Source organism: Microcaecilia unicolor, chromosome 2 (assembly GCF_901765095.1).
Source record: "Microcaecilia unicolor chromosome 2, aMicUni1.1, whole genome shotgun sequence".
Taxonomy (NCBI): domain Eukaryota; kingdom Metazoa; phylum Chordata; class Amphibia; order Gymnophiona; family Siphonopidae; genus Microcaecilia; species Microcaecilia unicolor.
Genome location: NC_044032.1, coordinates 212,600,749 through 212,621,690, shown reverse-complemented (window position 1 = coordinate 212,621,690; position 20,942 = coordinate 212,600,749). Strand labels below are relative to the sequence as shown.

At 44.1% G+C, this 20,942-nt stretch overlaps 1 protein-coding gene across 1 annotated transcript in view; it reads left to right on the top strand.

The window, feature by feature from the left end:
* IDNK (IDNK gluconokinase) overlaps positions 1-20,942 on the top strand; it is a 63,196-nt gene that overhangs the window by 12,123 nt on the left and 30,131 nt on the right. Inside the window, exons 2-3 of the mRNA XM_030192346.1 lie at positions 14,887-14,917; positions 17,558-17,644. Coding sequence (XP_030048206.1) covers positions 14,887-14,917; positions 17,558-17,644 — 118 coding nt within the window. The remainder of the gene's footprint in view (positions 1-14,886; positions 14,918-17,557; positions 17,645-20,942) is intronic.

Sequence of the window (20,942 nt, the reverse complement as noted above, 5' to 3'; positions counted from 1 at the left end):
AGACTAAACCTAATGACAGCAAATTAAACTTAACTACGTCTAAAAATAAAAGTTGTATAAAACTTTTTTGGGTATGCTGAAGTACGAACTGCCAGATAAGTGTACTAAGAGTATAACTGACAAAATGCTTGAGATGTAAAATTGAAATGAATGTACTAGGAATAGACCAGGTAAGTGGTATGCAAGCAAACTATTAAAAAGATGTAAGATTTAGCTCCAAATTTAGACCATTGGGTGTGACTGTATTAAGATTAAAAATATAGCGTTCTTTCAATAGTGTTTCTTCTAAATTGCCCCCTCTTGGTCTAATCTTAATTTGTTTGATTGCAAAAAAAGTTTTCTCCGAGGACAAGCAGGCTGAATAATCCTCAGAAGTGGGTTGACGATCCGCGCCAACCCGGGAACCGGCATTTGAAATAGCAATAACTTTTGCTGGAGCCTTCTGAGCATGCTGCACGTCCAACGCAGGCTGGGAGTGCATGTGTTCCCTTATCTCGACGATTGGCTAGTGAAGAGCACCTTGAAGGACGGTGCTCGGGAGTCCAGGCGGACAACTATTCAGGTGCTGGAACCACTAGGGTTTGTAATAAATTATCCCAAGTCCCATCTCACTCCAGTTCAGAAATTGGAATTCATTGGAGCATTGCTCGACACGAGAACGGTTCGAGCCTATCTTCCCAAGGTGCGGGCAATCTTCTGTCCCTAGTATCCAAGGTTCAAGCACCACAGCAAGTCACAGCTCGGCAAATGTTGAGACTCTTGGGGCACATGGCCTCCAGAGTTCATGTTATGCCCATGGCACGTCTGCACATGAGATCTGCTCAATGGACCCCAGCTTCTCAGTAGTATCAGGCCACAGGGAATCTAAATGATGTCATCCTTCTATCCATTGATTTTCTACATTCTCTTCACTGGTGGACGATTAGATCCAGTTTGACCATGGGACGTCCATTGCAAATTCCTCAACCGCAAAAAGTGCCGATGACGGATGCATCTCTCCTGGGATGGAGAGCTCATGTAGATGGGCTTCACACCCAGGGGGCCTGGTCCCCCCAGGAAACATCTTTAGATCAACCTTCTGGAGCTCGAACGCTCTTAAGGCTTTCAGAGATCGGCTGTCCAACCAAATTATCTTGATTCAAACAGACAATCAGGTTGAGATGTACTACACCAACAAGCAGGAGGGCACCGGATCTTGACCTCTGTGTCAGGAGCGTGTCCAGATGTGGCTTTGGGCGCGCCGTCACGGCTTGTTTCTCCAAGCCACTTCTCTGGCAGGCGTAAACAACAGTCTAGCCGACAGTTTGAGCAGGGTTATGCAATCTCACGAGTGGTCACTGAATATGGACGTGTCCCGCGAGATCTTCCGAGTGTGGGGCACTCCCGTGGTGGATCTCTTTGCCACTCAACTAAATCACAAGGTTCCTCAGTTCTGTTCCAGGCTTCAGGCCCACGACAGACTAGTGTCAGATGCCTTTCTCCTACATTGGGGGACAGGCCTTCTGTATGCGTATCCTCCCATACCTCTGGTGGGGAAGTCTTTGCTGAAACTCAAGCAAGACCGCAGGACTATGATCCTGATTGCGCCGTCTTGGCCACGTCAGATTTGGTTCCCTCTTCTGGAATTGTGAATTCTGAAGAACCGTGGAGATTGGAGTTTTTTCCGACCCTCATCACTCAGAACGAGGGGTCATTTCTACATCCCATCCTCCAGTCTCTGGCTGTCACAGCCTGGATGTCGAGAGTATAGAATTTGCTCCATTAGGTCTTTCGGAGGGTGTCTCCCGGGTCTTATTTCCAGAAAAGATTCCACTAAGAGGTATTACTCTTTTAAATGGAAGAGGTTTGCCATCTGGTGTGACAGCAAGTCCATAGATCCCCTTTCGTGTCCTACACAGACCCTGCTTGAATACCTTCTACACTTACCAGAGTCTGATCTCAAGACCAACTCTGTAAGGGTTCACCTTAGTGCAATTAGTGCTTATCAGCGTGTAGAAGGTAAACCTATCTCTGGACAGCCTTTAGTTGTTCGCTTCATGAGAGGTTTGCTCTTGTCAAAGCCCCCTGTCAAACCTCTGTCAGTGTCATGGGATCTCAACGTCGTTCTCACTCAGCTGACGAAAACTCCTTTTGAGCCACTGAATTCCTGCCATCTGAAGTGCTTGACCTGGAAGGTCACTTTTTTGGTGGCTGTTACTTCAGCTCGTAGAGTCAGTGAGCTTCAGGCCCTGGTAGTGCATGCACCTTATATCAAGTTTCATCATAACAGAGTAGTCCTCCGCACGCACCCTAAGTTTCTGCCAAAGGTGGTGTCAGAGTTCCATCTGAACCAGTCAATTGTCTTGCCAACATTTTTTCCCCGTCATGCCCACCTGGGGCGTAGCCACGGGCGGGCCACCCAATTTGGGGTCAGGCCCGCCCAGCAGCAGTGTTCCTGCACAGCGATTCCGGTCACAAGCTCGGCTCGCAGTGATTCCCACATGCCTGCTGCTCAACAGTCTCCTTGTAGCTACTAAGCATTATCCCGGAAGCCTCTCCTCTGCCGCATCTTGACTGGGCAGAAACCGGAAGTTGTGGCAGAGGAGAGGCTTCCGGTTTAGCGCTTAGTACCTGCAAGGAGATTGTTGAGCAGCAGCCGGCAGGCAGCGTGTGGGAATCGCTGCAAGCCAAGCCTGCGACCGGAATCGCTGCAAGCTACAGGAACACTGCTGCTGGGTGGGCCTGCAAGGAGGGTGAGGGAAGATGGGGTGAAAGTTGTTGCACGGGGGAAGGGATGATGGGGTGAAAGTTGTTGCACGGGGGAGGGAAGACGGGGGACAGCAGCTGCACAGAGGGGAGGGAAGATGGAAGGAAAGATGCTGCACAGGGGGGGAGGGAAGATGGAAAGATGAGGCATGGTGGGTGGGGGAGATGCTGCACGGGGAAGAAGGGAGAGATGCAGCAAAGGTGTGGAGGGGTGAGGAAGGGAGAAGTCTTGGCTGCATATGAGGTGGAGGGGAGGGAGACATGCTGCATAGGGAGGGGATAGGTGGTGAGAGGGGGAGAAATGTTGAACATAGGGGTGAGGAGGAGGGAGAAACGGTGGGCATAGGGGTGGAGGGAAGGGAGAAATGTTAGACATGATGGTAGAGGGGAGGAAGGGAGAGATGCTGCATGGGAAGGGGAGAGAGATGTTGGACCAGAACACAAAGGAGAGGGAGAGAGAGATGGTGGACAGTGGGAATGAGAGGGGGAGATAGACATGGGGGTGGGTGGATGAGAGGGAGGGAGATGTACACAATAGGTGGTGAGGGGGGGATGCTGGGCCATGGGGGAGGACAGGAATGAAGAGAAAAGGGGCAGGAAAATATAAGGCTACCAGGGTGGGGTGGGGAGGGGATCAGATGCTGGTTAGAAGGGTGGAGGGAGAAAGATGATGGGAATGGTGGAACCCTGTGGGAGAGGCCAAGAAGGGGAGGAGGGGGTGGCAAGGAAATGAATGAGAGATAGTGATTACAGAGGGTAGAAATATGGTAATGGGGAGTAGATTCAAGATAAAAGAGAAAGTAGGGATGGGGAGGAGTAAGATGGGGAATGGAGAGCTAGTGGGTGAAAGAAGAAGATGGAAATTTGATAGGTAGTTGAAAAGTAAAAAGGAGACGAAGAAGGGTGAGAGAGAGGCAGAAAAGAGCTAAAAAGGAATGATCAGTATGTCAGAGGCAGGAATAGTGAGGAATAGCCGCTTGAAGAAGAATTAGCAGACGACAGAGAGGAAAGCAGAAAAGAGAAATTGGAACCAGCAAGATGGAAAAATAAAATGTCCAGACAACAAAGGTAGAAATAAAGCATTTTATGTTGAATGTTTTAAATGGAATATATTAGCTTTTGAAAAAGTGCATAGTGTCTTTGTATTGTGTTCTGTAGAAAAGGAAATGCATCTCTGTTTTATGTCTCCAGTGTTGCAGTAATGCTATGTTTAACTTCTTGGGGTTCCCTTTCAATTTTTGTCTAAATATTTTTATTTCTAATTTGTGATCCCTTGTTCTGTATTTGGTGAGGGTCTATTGGTGTGATAGTAATGGCAGGTGGGAAATTGGAGGGGAGGCAAAGAGGAGAGGGAATCGGGTAGGGGAGCCCTCCTTTTTTTTCTGACCTGGGCCCAAGCAGGTCTAACATCAGTCCTAACCCTTAATGTATAGCTAGTGAGGATGCCCAGGCATCCCCACCTAAGGACTTCCTCCAAAGGCGGCCAGAACTCCCTTCTACCAAGCTCTGGCAACAGCATCCTTGAGCCATCGACAGCTAAGCATGTGTGGGGTGCTGGCATCAGGTGCTTAGGGTCATTGCTGCTGCCTGCCAAGCTTGGTAAAAGAGAATTCTGGCAACCTTCAGAGAAAGTCTTCAGCTGACTGAGCTTGAGGATCCTCATTAACTAAAGTATTTATATTTTGAGGTGGAGGTAAGGCGGAGCAGAGAAATTTTGGGCCCACCCACTTTGGGCTCAGGCCCACCCAAAACTGGCTGTCTGGCTATGCCACTGATGCCCACTTTGGTGAAAGCAGCTTGCACGCCTTTTAAGAGAGCATTGGCAACAACCCTTCTCCCAACAAGAAATATTGGAGGCTATTCATTCCCTTTCTAAAGGTAAATCACCAGGTAATTCCCTGTGGAATTTTACCGGATGTTTGCAGATCTTCTGGTGCCCAAGTTACATATTATCTATAATTCGCTCTTGCATTGTGAAGGTCAAACTGGCTCTTTCTATCAATCTAAGATCATTGTCATACCCAAGCCGGATAGGGACCCGTCTAAAGTGGAGAATTATAGGCCTATCTCTTTGATTAATATTGATAACAAAATCTATGCTAAAATCTTGGCCTTGCGCCTTCAACATGTTGTGCCGGATATCATCCATAGGGATCAAAATGGGTTTACGATAGGCAGTTTGGCTAGCGATAACTCTAGACTCTTCTGGAATGTCATTGCACATGTTGAGGGCTCACGTGAGCCGTTTATAGCGGTTTCACTGGATGCTGAGAAAGCCTTTGACAGAATTGAATGGGATTATTTGTTTCACACTTTGTCACGGCTGTGGCCGTGATAACCCTCAGACTTACCCTGTTTCTGGGAGTCAGTGTCTGTGCTGGCTTCTGCTTGTCTCTGTGTCTGTCCTAGGTTCTCTCTGGCTCTGTGTGCTGATTGCCTTACTGAACCTCACCTATGTGGGCTTTGCCTCTTCCAAGATGGCTGCCGCCTCTTCCTCTCTGCCAGTATCCAAGATGGCTCCCGCTGTTCCCTTCTATGGGATGACTGCTCTGTGTGTCAAGCCTCTGTTTGGTTGCACGGTAATTGCTGCAGCTGTGGCTCTGGTGTGGAAGGGCTTTATTAATCACTTGGAGACTACAGTCCTGGCCTTTGCATCTCTTCTAAAGGTCCTGGTGTATAGAGTGCTCTGTACACAGTTTTTGTGTTTGCTCTGTGTGAGTTTCTATGTTTGTTAGACTAGCTAGCTTAGGCACCGTCTGGCTTGTAGCCTGTGTTTAGCTCTGCTAGTTCTCTGTGTTTGTTCCTAGTGTTAGACTAGCCAGCTTAGGCACCGTCTGTTTGTTAGCTTGTGTACAGTTTTACTGGTTCTCCTGAGTTTGCTCTGTGTTTGATCCTAGTGTATGACTTGGTAGCTTGGGCACAGCTTTGCATTGTCAGCCTGTGTACAGCTTTCCTGTGTTTTGCTTTATGTATGTTTCGTGTGTATGACTGGTTTGCTTGGGCATAGTTTTCCTACTAGCTTGTACAGTTGACTAGTCTTCTTGTGTTTAGCCTGCTGGTTTTCCGTGTGTGTTTCTTTGCTTCTGGAGCTTCTGCCCTTGTTCTATCTGTTGCCAGTACTCCTTGATACTGAGGCTCCAGCTGTAGTCTTGTTCCTGGTCCTGACCATTGCTTTGAATCTGCCTGCTGCCGGAACCCAGACATTCTCTGCCTTGCCTTCGCCTAGGTGTCAGGGGGCTCTCCTGGATCTTTATTCCTGTTGTTCCCGCTTGCAAGCTCCAGTTCCGGGTCTTCCCGTAAGTCCTATCGGCTGCCAGAACCTGAGGGCTCAACCCGAGGGGGAAGGCGGTCAGGTGTAGGTGAAGCCTAGGTCCAGTGGGTTCCAGTCCAGCGGGTTTCACTCCTGTTTGTTCCAGTCCAGTGGGGCCACTCCAGTGTGTCCAGTCCTGCGGGCTCCACTCCAGTGCGCACCCGTCCGGTGCGTTCCAGTTCTGAGTATTCCTGTGTAGAACTCCAGTCCGGGGTTCCAGTCCAGTCTTGTCTCATCACTACCTTGTAGGTGATCTTGCCTGCCACTGCCGCTCCACGGTAGTGGCCCAAGGACTCACGAAACCAGTGCTCCCGGGGAAGAAGCCTGACAGTGTGCCAAGGTCCTCGTGCACGCGACACACTTTGGCTTGGTTTAATTTTGGACCATCTTTTATTAAAATGGTCAAAGTTTTATATACTGATCCGATGGCTTCAATCTCAGTGAATGGTACTAATTCTCCACTTTTTCCTCTCCGGCGGGGTACTAAACAAGGCTGTCCATTGTCCCCTCTCCTTTTTAATATTGCCTTAGAGCCATTGGCTCTGGCTATTCGGGCTCATTCCAATATCTCTGGGGTGTCTGTGGGAGGTGAGGTGTTCAAACTTTCTATTTATGCGGATGATATTTTACTCTATACCACCCCATACTCCCTGCCAGTTGTTTTGGATGTAATCAATTCCTTCTCCTCACTGTCTGGCTATAAAATAAATTGGTCTAAATCAGCCATCATGCCGTTAAATTCCCGTGTGTATAGATATCAGATATCTCAATATCCATTTGCCTGGGAACCTTCTAAGCTTAAATATTTGGGAGTTTGGTATTCCAGGTCGGTGGATCAGACCATGTCTCTTATTCGGAATCAAATTTTGAATTTAACCACTTCACTCCTGGGTTCATGGTCTCCGCTTTATTTGACGTGGTGGGGTCGGATTGGGGCTATCAAGATGGTTCTGGCTCCGAAGTTGAACTACATATTTAGTATGACTCCCTTCTCTTTTCAAAACTCTTTCTATGCCAAGATTGACTCCTTGTTACTTAAGTTTCTGTGGAGACAAAAGCCACCTCGCATTGCACTGAAGAAACTTAAGATGCCGACTCATTTGGGAGGTCTTAATGTCCCTGATTTTAAAAATTATCACATGGCTTTTCGCCTATCTCAGTCTTTAATGTGGTTCCAAAGGGAATTCTCTCATTTGACGCCTTGGTGCGCCCTTGCCCCTTATATCTTTTACCCTCTGCAGATTTGTATCCCTATACCAAGCACTTGCGGTTGTTGAAGGCGTCTGCCTTTAATATCCGTATGTTTAGGGCTGGTCTTGGAGTTTGCGCTGCCTCCCTGGAGGATGTCTCTCTCTGGTATAACTCTAGCTTGCAGTCTGTTCACCTGCAGTCCCAAAAAGCTGAATAGTCTTGTAAAGGTATATGGCTGTTATCTCACCTTTATATTGCAGGTACGTTGTTGTCACTGGATGCTTTGGCTGCACTATATGGTGTTTCTTTGCTGGCCTCTCCCATATGGAAGGATATCTCTACCTTTCTCTCGACCTTTCAGGTCTCTAATTCTCTGCTCACTACTCCTTCAGATTTTGTTGCCCTCTGTCTCAGTATTGTAGATGGTAAGAAAAAAGCATCTGTCCTTTATAAAAAAACTTCAGGATTCGTGTGTTGATGCTGTTGCTCCATTACGGCTGTCTTGGGAAAGGGATCTCAGTCTTGATGCGTCTGATTTTGACTGGTACACTTTTTGGGTCCATTCGATGCGTCCAACTAAATCAGCAGCAATTTCCCAATCATCCTATTTTCTTTTTCACAGGGCTTATTGGACACCTGCTAGAGTGGCCAGGATCACTAAAAGTCTTGATTACAAATGCTGGTCCTGTCAAGAATCAGATGGATCCCTTTCCCATATGGTTTTTTACTGTAAGAACGTAAGAGCATACTGGCGACTCATTTGGGCTAAGTTGCGCCTTATTTTTCAGTTGCCTGCATTAACCGTGATCTCTTATGATATTGTGCTTTTAAGAGCCTCTTCTCCTAACCTCTCTCTTTTAGAATCCGATAAGAAATTGTTTAACATTTTGTTAGCGGTTGCTTTACATTTAATTGTTTTAAATTGGAAAAATAATGTACATCTCAATTATAATGAATGGTGGAGTAACGTGTGTGTGATTAGGAAATATGAAACTATACTAGCCCATAGGCACCGTTGTGTTCAATCTGTCTTGAAGACCTGGGCTCGTTTGGATTCATTTTGTCAGATTCCTAATAGCACTACCTGATAATTGTATAATTGCTGATTTGTTATGGGTATTGTCATGGTATGTTGTTCTGCCTTTTTATTTTTGGTTATTAATTTTGCCATGGATTATTGTTACTGTTTCTTTTTGGTTGTTTTGTGTTATACTTGTAAAACCTTAATAAAAATATGAAGAAAAAAAAAAAAAAAAGAGAGCATTGGCCTTTTACATGGAGCAGACGAAAGCATTCAGTCTGCCCAGTTGTTAGTTGCTTTTGATCCCAACAGGAGGGGAGTCGCCATCGGTAAACGCACCATTTCCAATTGGCTAGCAGATTGCATTTCCTTCGCTTATGCCCAAGCTGGGCTGACTCTGGAGGGCCATGTCACGGCTCATAATGTCAGAGCCATGGCTGTGTTGGTGGCTCACTTAAAGTCATCCTCCATTGAAGAGATTTGCAAAGCTGCGATGTCTTCAGTTCACACATTCACATCTCATTACTGCCTTTAGCAGGATACCTGACGTGGCAGTCGGTTTGGGCAGTCGGTGCTGCAGAATCTGTTTGGGGTTTAGAATCCAACTCCACCCCCCTAGGCCCGTTTTTATTTTGTTCTAGGCTGCACTCACAGTTAGTTGTATATCATTTCAGGTTAATCTATGTTACGTCCTCGCAGTTGCAAGGCCCAGTTGACCAACGGTGGTTGTTTTTGAGTGAGCCTGGATGCTAGGGATACCCCACTTGTGAGGATTATTGTCCTCGGAGAAAGCGAAGATACCTGTAGCAGGTATTCTCTAAGGACAGCAGGCTGATAATCCTCACAAACCCACCCACCTCCCCTTGGAGTTGTCTCCGCTCTCTTTTTTACTCTTCACTTAACTGAGGAGCGTGGCTGCGCGGCAGGCAGGAAGGCACTCAGCGCATGCACAGTTGGACACGCACGCTCAGAAGTCTCCATCAAACGTTTTTGCTATTTCAAATCAGCCTGCTTTCCTCGGAGAATACCTGCTACAGGTAAGTATCTTTGCTATACAGTGCACTCCATTTAACTGCACGTTGAATAAGCGCATGCTCTGTTTAACTGCATGCCGTACTTCGGTCCCGTTTTTGGCTCCATCAGTTTCTTTGGTGACAAACTTCGGTTTATCGCACCACTGATAAGTGCAAGATTCACTTATATGCATGGTTTAAGACCGCTCCTCTCCAGGAAAGACTCCGCATAAGCGCACACACGGAATATGGAAGCCGATTGGCACGTGACAAAGGGGCGGTAAATTTGAAATCTCGGTTAACTGCCACAGGCAGAATAAGCAAAAGAATGTTGTTAGAGTGTACACTGGAGTCATCGTCACGCAACTGTAAGACTTTAACACTGGCTGAATAAATAGAAGTTCTTAAAAAATTAGAAAACAAACAAAGTTAAGCATCTTTTGCTAAAGAATATGGTGTCAATCCCAGTCAAATTTCACGTATCTTGAAGCAGAAAGATCAGCTTCTGGAAGACTGGCAAAACAATACAAATCCACACAGGAAACGAAAACGGGCGGGAAAAGCTGAGGATGTAGAAGATGCTCTTCTTCAGTGGTTTTCTCAAGTCAGGAGCAGACAGTTTCCTGTCAGTGGTCCACTGCTTATGGAGAAAACTAATCAGCTAGCTGAAAGTCTTGGACTAACTGAATTCAAAGCCACTGGTGGATGGTTGGAAAGATGGAAGGAGAGGAACAACATAAAATTCAAGAAACAGCATGGTAAAAAACAAGACACTGATGAATTTGGTGCTGAAAATTGGGTTGTTTCAGTTCTTCCTACCATCTTGAACGAGTTTGTACCTCGTGACATTTTCAGTGCTGACGAAAACGGTCTCTACTGGCGAGCAATTCCTGATGGAACACTTGCATTCAAACAAGCCGAAACTACAGGAAGTAAAACGTCGAAAGACCGACTGATGATCCTCCTTTGCTGCAGTATGGATGGGAGTGAGAAGTTGGAACCACTCATCATTGGAAAGAGCAAACAGCTCCATTGCTTCAAGAATGTTAAGCGACTTCCTGTGTCATACGAGGCTAATGCAAATTCATGGATGCCTGAGGAAATTTGGAAGCATTGGCTAAAGAAGTTAGACACTAGAATGCGGGCACAAATGCGTCAGATTTTGTTGCTTTGTGATAATTGTGCTGCACACAGTGATGATGTCAGGCTGTCTAACGTCAAGGTGGTCTTCCTGCCACCAAACACTACCTCTCTGATCCAACCTATGGATCAGGGCATAATAGCCAATTTTAAACAACATTATCGGGCTCTTGTGCTATGTCATCTGATGAAATCTGATCTTGACTGTATTGTATTTTGAAATGTGGATGTGTATCAAGAGAGTTAAGCCACTCTTAGAACTCCATAAGTTTGCTTTCTTCGCCTCTCCATCATAAAAGTATGTTGTCTATATATCTTTTGTAAAACACAATCTCTTTTTCATATGGGTGATTTCTAAGAAACTTCTCTTCAAAGTCAGCAACGTACAAATTGGCTAGATCAGGAGCCATGGCCGATTCCATAGCCATGCCTTAGATTTGTTGGTAAAAATCCTCTTGGAATATGAAATAATTATGTGTGAGGGCAAAAGTAGCAAATGCAATAACCAAATAGGTAGGGACTCTTTATAATGTTTTCCTGCCTTTCAATACATTTTCTATAACTGATATTGATTCTAATTGTGGTACGTCTATGTCAAGAGTCACTAGGAGAATATCACTGAGGTCTCCGTTGAAATCTTCCAAAAGTATGAAAATGTGTGATGAATCTCTGACGTAGGTTTCATTTTAGAGATATAAGGTCTTAGAAAATAATTATCGAATTGTGGCAAAGGTTCAAGCAGAGATACATTACCCGATACTATCGGGCGTCCTGGTGGATCTACTAAAGATTTCTGTATCTTCGGTAAAATATAAAAAAAGTAGGAGTAACTGGAAAAGGGACAAGGAGAGAATCTTTTTCTTTAGAAGTCAGGTAACCTGCATCATGTGCTAATAAAACTCTCTTTTATTTCTTCTTGTAGTCTTGACGTTGGATCTTCTTTGAGTTGTATATAATATTCCTGATCAAGGATTTGTCTGTATACTTCGTTGGTATATTTGTCTCTATCCATCACCACTATACCACCTCCCTTATCAGCTGGTTTTATCACTATTTCTGTATTTTTTGACAGTGTCTGAAGTTCATTAGGGATGTCTGTTCAAGGTCATAGGTTAACATTTCCCGTTACTCACACCGAAGTAATTAAGGGCCCTGTTTACTAAGTAGTGTTATAGGTGTGTTAACTATGTACGCGCCTACAATATCCCTATAGGCGCCTTCATGGTTAGTTCGCGTGCTAAGTGTAGGCTCGCCAAAAACACTAACACACCTTAGTAAACAAACAGAGCCCTAAGTTTTTTCACAAAGCATTTTTATCTAGTGCTGCCATTTATACGGTGTGAATTGGTTCCTGAATGAAATTTAGTTTTTCACCATCTGTCCTAGATGGCTGTTTTTCCAGTTTGACTTTCTGCTTACCAAAAGGATTTCTAGACTGTGTGTTCATATTTCTCCACATTATATAAGCTTCCTCAATATGGTTACATATGAGTACATTATGTTTTTTTATCATTCATCAGAGTTCCAGACACAAGTGTTTTTCTGAGAACATATTGACAGACACAGTTTTCTTACATGGAATTTCCTTAAGGTACATATTTTTTAGTTCTTAGAAAAGAGGTTGATTTTACAGTATTTTCTAATCCAGATATTCTCAGATCTTTTAAGTCTATTTTAAATATTAATGTTCTTGACTGTATTTAAAATATTTCTCTTTGTATAGTAATGCACTATGTGTGAATTCCTTATTAAGGTGTGAACCTTTGTGTCACTGATGTTTGTCAGTTATATATTGCCTCCGTTAAGATATGTTTTAGATATATGCTTTATATCATGTGTCTACCCATTTAGTGTAATCACACACTATTATTGTAAAGGTGGTTTCACCATTGTATGTAACGATCATGGTTTACCATTGCCTCCATCATTACAATTTTTTATAATATACATCTTTCAGTAGACGTCTATCCATATTTTGCAATTATATACTAACCTTCAGAAGATAGTTCCATATTTGTATGTGACGCTCTCTTTTATATGTAACTTTGTTTTTATACTTTTATATTTGTAACCTTAAAGTTATATATTTTTTAGTCATATGTTTATGGTTTGTATCCTTATCTTGATTGTGTCCTTTTTGATTGTCAGTTGTGATTATATGTATGAACATGCTTTATTATGTGTTTTACTTTAAAATACAAAAGACTCCTGAGGCAGGCTGATTGGCCGAAACACGGCCGTATTGAGTCTTTTGATCCATTTGGACTTTTCCGTGCATATTGAGTTACATAATAAACTTTGATTTTTTTACATCGTCTCAAGACCATTTCCTCAAGACAGCTGCAGCCATACTTGACATTAATCTCAATGCCTTCTGTATCTCTGTCCATTCTAATGCCAATTTCCTGTTACGTAGTGGGCAGGGTGCAGCAGGCCTGCTATGGGGGTATATAGATGAACTCCAGGCCTGGCTGACTGTCCTGCTGCAGTGTTGGCACACAGCAGGAAAGGATGTTGTGTGTTGACTGCCACAGTACAGGGGAACTGTGGAAGGAAAAAGATGGGAGGCTGGACCATAGTATGGGGAAGAGAGGAGGAAAGGAAATCCTGGAGACGACCAGGGAGATGTTGAACTGCATGGGAAAAGAAGAAAGGGGTGGTGGATTATATTTATTTTTATTTGTACAGACTTGATATGCCACATATACTCTGAGCACTGCTGGATGGATAACAAATTACAAAAAAAATAGAGGAAAAAAATTGATGTAGAGAGAAGGAGAGGGGGAACAGAAAGAGGAAGGAAGGATAATGAGACTTAGAGGCTGAGTGAGATACGCGTCTATCAGGAAGGATTGTATTTAATGAAATGCTCAAATAGCCAGGTCTTTAACGCTTTTATGAAATGTGAATATGATGGTTTCTGCTGAATGGTGAGGGGCAAGGAATTCCAAAGAGTCAGGCCTAATAGAAGACAGTGTCAAAGAACAAGTCTAAATGGAGTTGGGATGGAAGGGAAGGGATAAAAGTGCTGTTTGGGAGGAGCGTAGTAATTGCAGCAGAAGGTCAGCGATGTAATTGGGTGCTGCAGGCTGTAGCCATTTGTTAACTAAAGTATTATGAAGCTAATTTTTGCCTTCTCTGGTTGCCAGTTTTCAGACTTCAAGAGCGGGTGATGTGGTCATGACGGTGGATGTTGTAAAGCAGTTTAACTGATGTTGACTGAATAAGCTGGAGGCATTTTACAGTGGAAAGTATGTCCATGGTACAGGGAATTGCAGTAATCCAGGGGTGGAATCACCAAAGCCACGATAAGGGTTCAAAGTTGGGCAGTAGAAAGAAGGGACTTGACGGAACAAACATGGTGGAGAGCATAGAAGGAGGAATGGATAACCAAATTAACTTGGGATCTGAAGGAAAACTTAGTATTGACAATGAAACTTACAGTCTGTACTGGTTCTCAGAAAGTGGGTGACCCTTGATTGCAGGAAGGGGAGGAGCAGGGCTGTGTGGGTTGGGAAATACAATAGCCTCACATTTTGGAATCATTGAGGAAGAGGTGATGTTCTTTTAGCAGGTAGATACTGTATAAAGGCAGGAATTAAAAGAAGACTTGTCAAAGGAAGAGAATTAGAATTTGCACAGAATTTGCACATTGTCAGATGGAGGAAGAGAAAGTAAGGGAAATGTTGGACTGTGGAGGAAGGGGGAGACAGAAAGGTGCTGGACTGCAGAGGGAAAGGAGAAGAGTGAGAAGAGAGATGCTGGATCATTGGGAGGTGCTGGGGGGAAGAGAAGAAATGTTGGACCACTGGATAAGGGATAGGAAGGTGCTGGGCTATGCAGGGGGGGGATGCTGGGCTGTAAGAGGAGGGAGAAGACGGAGGGAAATCAGAAGAGACACTGGGACCAAAGAGAGTGGAGAAATAAAACAGATGACAAAGATAGAAAATAGTATTCTGAATTTATTAATTGAAATATATCAGTTTTGGGAGATGCATTTCTCCTTGTATATCAGCGATGAGCATCAGTACTGCCTACCTCATTTTAATTTTTCTACTGTAAAGTACTGCTCACAGTGTAATGTAACTGAAAACTTTTGCTCACATGAACTCTTATGGCCTTGAATAGCTCTGACTTTCAGGATTTCTGGTGGACATTTATGATATGTATTTATACGTATGTATGTATGAATCTGAATCAAGATTCTGATTCATTTGCATAATTAGGTTTGGCTCTCAGGAAAGCCAGTCTAATGCATTTGTGACTGATGTTTGTCATCAGTGGATTACACTACACAGATTCCATGTCAGCAGGACTTTACTGTGCTTGAAGGGTTTTGTTTTCAGGTGTTGTCTGCCAGAAACTAGGAAAAGACTGTCAGCTGCATTCAACTTGGTCTATTAGTCTATTTAAGAAATAATTTTTGGATGTATGATCTTTAACTCTATGCCTGTTCTCTTTTACAGAAGTACTGTGGGGTCACTGTTAGCGAAGAAGGTACAGTTTATTGATACAATTTGTCTTTTTATAGGCACTGAATTAACTTTAAAGTACTTCTTTCTGCTGATCATAGAACTGAAATGTATTAGAAAGAGTTGAGTATAGCATGCAGGGCCAGCTCAAGGCATGAGCCCGGTGATGCAGTGGCTCAGGGTGCCAAAGTTTGAAGGCACCAAAAGCCTGCCTCACTGGCTCAGCCTTCACAGCAGTGCCAGCATCTTTTGTTATCACTATTCACTACTGTATTCTTTCCAACACTGTCACAAGTTTAAACATGAGAACAGGTACTTCTTGGGGTGCTGTAGATGGCTGAGTATGGAGGAGAGCACAGTGAAAGCAAGGTAACATGATCTCACTACTGTAAAGAGCAGGTAGAGCCAATGAGGAGAGAGCAATGGCATCAATGCTGGTTTGGGGGGGGGGGGTGGAGCAGTAGTTGGCTTATGGTGCCATAACCCCTTGGGCCAGCACAGTACTTTTCATATCTTCTGAGGCTCTATGGTGAGTCTCAGCCCTCATCTGCATTACCCTTACTACTAAACTTCTCCTTTTCAGAATAACAGCAGCTAATTATACTGACAGTATAGTTTTTGAGACGGGTAGATGCATATTATGGGCCTAGGTTGAGAAAACAATTACAGTATGTTTCAACAGGACAATTGCTGAATGAAATGATGCCCAGGGAAGGCTTGTTTAGCTTCCCCCTTCTCTTTTGGTTTTGTCTGCTTACAGACTTATTCAAAAGGGTACTGTAGTGTCTCAGGTTTGCTCATCCCATATAGGGCTATATTCTATATCGCACTCCTAAAAAAAATCGCCCCCCCCCCCAAAAAAAAACAAAATACGCCTAGGCATATTCTATAAAGTATGTCTAAATTTAAACGCAGTTTATGGAATACACCTAGTTCCGCCCACACGACTAAATTTAGTCATGGGCAGTTATGCCAAGTAAAACTTGGTTGAAATGCTGATGCCTAAATTAGGCATGGACAAGGTATGTTCTATAACAATGCGCATAGATTTTAGAAATGCACACAACCCGCATATTCCACACCCATGGCCATTCCCCTTTTTCAACTATGCAGTTTAGAATTTACGTGCATTACGTTACAGAATACGCTTAGACAGTTGTGTGTGTAAATTCAAATTAATGCCAATTAGTGACAATAATTGCTTGTTAATTGGCAATTATTGGCACTGATTTGCCTGTTAGCTAATTAAGTTGCGCGTACAAATCCAGAATACGACCGGATTTGCGCGTAATCCGGGGGATAATGCTTCTGCATTTCAGTGAATCCAGAGCTAGCTATTTACCCTTGACTTCTAGAAGTGAACAGACTAGGGCATCAAGCTACTTTATGGCCTCATGTTCTTCCCACTGAACCACTATCTGGCCTCCCTCTCTTTCCTCCTACTTCATTGTCTTGTGAGCATGTTTTATAATTGTAAAGCACACTGGGATCTGCTTGGATGAAAGAAACAACTGTATTTATGTTCAGATTTGTAGTATGTTGGCAATATTGATACCAAAACAAAAATCATATAATCGACTGGTAAACCAAATAATAACCGCTAAATATAAACCCGGTTTATATTTAGTAGTAATATTGGCACAGCACCTGGTTTCCTGCAGCAGTGCAGGGATAGATTCTAGAGCAGGAGTTAGAAAATTCTGCAACAGTTTTGAAAATGCGCTATCAATTCTGTGGCAAATTTATATATGTATGCATAGTAAATAAAGATATTGGTTGCCCAGTCTTGTTTATTCTCCCTTATAATTATTTACCTTTTTTAATGGGAAAGGAATCACAGGTATTGACATAGGAATGGGGGACAGGAGAGGCATTGGGAATGGGTAAAGGAAGAGAGAGAATTTGGTTTTGGTATTGGAAAGGGATGTTCTGCGGTCTGGTAGGTTGGTTTTAGGATGGGGAAGAGGCACTGAGATATATGGCAGGGAGAGAGAGGAAGGTTTGGGGCTCATTGGGAGTGGGTGGGCAATGGGAATAATGAAGAAAATCCAGAATCAGTAGGAAGAGGATCTGGATTAACGGCAGGAACGAGTTTCCCGTTAGGTACAGTAGGAAACAAGAAGACTGTCCTGTCAAGAATTTTTTTTAATGTAGCCCTCATTTTGTGATGGCTGACTGAGACAAAATCAAAGAGAGGGCTCCTACTCACGGCGTCCTGCAGTGTGCAATTATGTAAAGGAGGTACTGCACAATTCAAATTGAGCCTGGATCTTGGTAGCAGAGGAAGACCTGGCCCAAGACTCTGCAACTTTCCGTTTTCTTCCAACTAGACTGGTTCCATTTGAATGTGTTGACCAGAGGAAGAGAGAGATTGTGTGACTGTCTAGTTGCCTGCTACCACCACCTTGGTTTTTGGTTCTCATAGTTACATGGGGACTTGTTGAGGAATTGCCAAGGGCTGGATTTTATGGGCATCCTTGAGAGGTCCTGATTGTGTGCTGAAATTGTGTACCTGTGGGATAATTCCTTTCTGAATTTATCTAAACCAATAGACCCTAGTCCATGTGGCCATGCTCATACAGGAACATTTCAGGCTGCTCTGATCAAAGCAATATTTCTATTTTTAACACAAAACAATAATTATCGTACAACTATTCTTTTCTAGCTAGGATGGAAGTTCTACGATGCAGATGATTATCATTCTGATGGGAACAAACTGAAGATGGCAAAAGGAATACCACTCACTGATCAGGTAGCTTCAATCATGGCAAATCAGTGTTTGTGTATGTGCTGCTTGTTAAATGCAGAGCTGGTTTCATCTGTGTTATGTAGCTCTTTCAGATATCTTTCTCTTCTGGAGTCTTTTCAAAAGCATACCAGTTGTACAGAGCCAAGACCCCAATATACCCCCCAGCTGTAGCATTTTATCATAGATTCTTTTGTTTAAAAATATCTAATTGAAAATCAACCCCAGAAGATGGGAAGTGGAAAGAGAATCAAGAGAAGGAAAACTCATAGTAACGTGGAGGGGCATAATCGAACTGGGCGCCCATCTTTAAGGGCGCCCTGGCGAAGGGGTGGGGCATCCGGTATTATCGAAACAAGATAGGCGTCCATCTTTTGTTTCAATAATACGGTCTGGGATGCCCAAATCTCAACATTTAGGTCGACCATCTTGACATTTAGGTCAACCTTAGAGATGGCCAACCTCGGTTTTCGCCGATAATGGAAACCGAGGACGGCCATCTCAAAAACGAAAAAATCCAAGCCATTTGGTAATGGGAGGAGCCAGCATTCATAGTGCACTGGTCTCTTCTCACATGCCAGGACACCAACCAGGCACCCTAGGGGGCACTGCAGTGGACTTCACAAATTGATCCCAGGTGCATAGCTCCCTTACCTTGAATGCTGAGCCCCCACCAAAACCCACTACCCACAACTGTACAACACTACCATAGCCCTTAAAGGGTAACGGGGGGCACCTAGATGTGGGTACAGTGGGTTTCGGGTGGGTTTTGGAGGGCTCCCATTTACCACCACAAGTGTAACAGGTAGGGAGGGATGGGCCTGGGTCCGCCTGCCTGAAGTGCACTGCAGTACCCACTAAAAACTGCTCCAGGGACCTGCATACTGCTGTGATGGAGCTGGGTATGACATTTGGGGCTGGCATAGAGGCTGGAAAAAATGTTTTTTAATTTGTTTTTTTTGGGTGGGAGGGGATTGGTGACCACTGGGGGAGTAAGGGGAGGTGATCCACGATTCTCTCCGGTGGTCATCCAGGTCAGTTCAGGCACCTTTTCGAGGCTTGGTCGTGAACAAAAAGGGACCAAGTAAAGTTGGCCAAATGCTCATCAGGGACGCCCTTCTTTTTTTCCATTATCGGCTGAGGATGCGCATCTCTTAACCATGCCCCCGTCCCGCCTTCGGTACACTGCCGACATGCCCCCTTGAATTTTGGTCGTCCCCGCGATGGAAAGCAGTTGAGGACGCCCAAAATCGGCTTGCGATTATGCCAATTTGAGCGCCCTTAGGAGAAGGACGCCCATCTCCCGATTTGTGTCGGAAGATGGGTGCCCTTTCTCCTTCGAAAATAAGCTGGATAGTAACATAGTAGATGATGGCAGAAAAAGACCTGCACGGTCCATCCAGTCTGCCCAACAAGATAAACTCATATGTGCTACTTTTTGTGTATACCTTACCTTGATTTGTATCTGTCATTTTCAGGGAACATTGGCAACCACAACATTTGAAAAAAAAAAAAAGTTTCCAGACTTTGCTGCCAGCTTGATAATCTTTTTAGATCAACTTTGGGAAATGAGGCAGACAAGTAGGATTCTGATAGCCTTATAATATTGTTGCCTCTGATGGCATTTTTGAAGTCAACACTGTTCTTTGTATACCTACTGTACCCAAGTAAACTGCAAGTGAATCATCCCACTTTTGTTAAGGACATTTTGATGAGTAAGCAAGGATGAATGCAGTGTACAGAGCTCTTCAGTTTGCATCTCATCTGAGCAAGGTACTTCATGATTCAAGATATTAGCACATACATGAGAAATTTAGTGCACTTATCCACATCCAAGAAAATCCAGATGTCCAAGAACAATGTAAAGCAAACTTTTATTCTCTTTTCAAGTAGCAGTGGCAGCAAGAGATAAGGAAATGTTACTGTTGAATGTTTTTAAACACTTCTGAGTCACTGTCACCATTAACATGAGTAAGCCATGGTGCTGGTCACCAAAGCTTCTTGGAACCCAATGCTTGTAGCAACTGATACTTATAAAACATGAACAACTGAAGAGTGGATTCATGGAAGGTAACAATTCTAAATGATGTACCCTATAATCAAATAAGCAAAATAGCGGAACTAAGTCTTAGTCCCATCTGCCCGCAACCTCCGAGTCATCTTCGGCTCCTCCCTCTCCTTCTCTGCGCATATCCAACAGACTGCCAAGACCTGTCGCTTCTTCCTCTTCAACATCAGCAAAATTTGCCCTTTCCTCTCTGAGCATACCACCAGAACTCTCGTCCACGCTCTCATTACCTCTCGCCTTGATTACTGCAACTTACTCCTCACCGGCCTCCCACTCGGCCATCTATCCCCCCTTCAATCCGTTCAGAACGCTGCTGCACGTCTTATATTCCGCCAAAACCGATATACTCATATCACCCCTCTCCTTAAATCACTTCATTGGCTTCCGATCAGATATCGCATACAATTCAAGCTCCTCCTCCTTACCTACAAATGCACTCAGTCTGCGGCTCCTCACTACCTCTCCACCCTCATCTCCCCCTATATTCCTGCCCGCAACCTCCGCTCACAGGACAAAGCCCTTCTCTCAGTACCCTTCTCCACCACTGCCAACTCCAGGCTCCGCTCATTCTGCCTTGCCTCACCCTACGCCTGGAACAATCTTCCTTTACCCTTACGCCATGCCCCCTCCCTACCCATCTTCAAATCTCTGCTTAAAACTCACCTCTTCAATGCTGCCTTCGGCGCCTAACCGCTCGAGAAATATAAAATGCCCCAATCTATCCACCCTATCAGATTAACTGTTCACTCGTCCTCTAGATTGTTCACTTGTCTTTAGATTGTTCTCTTGTCTTTTAGATTGTAAGCTCTTTGAGCAGGGACTGTCCTATGTTTAAATTGTACAGCGCTGCGTAACCCTAGTAGCGCTTTAGAAATGTTTGTTAGTAGTAGTAGTAGTAGTACTTAGAATAATAAAGAAAAAAAAGACAGAGGAAGCAAGATAACTTGTTTTTTTGGCATATTTTGAGAAATCCATCCTGCTGCTTTAAAATCCCAGGATACTCCATAAGAGGAAAATGCAAGCAGGGGTTTGTGGGCATCTAATTATTCTTGATCTGTCTCTGTGGATAAGGAAACTGGATATTTGAAAGGCGTTTAGAGATTTAATAATTTAGTTTCTCCGAGGACAAGCAGGCTGCTTGTTCTCACTGATGGGTGACGTCCACGGCAGCCCCTCCAATCGGAACACTTTCTAGCAAAGTCCTTTGCTAGTCCTCGCGCGCCGATGCGCACCGCG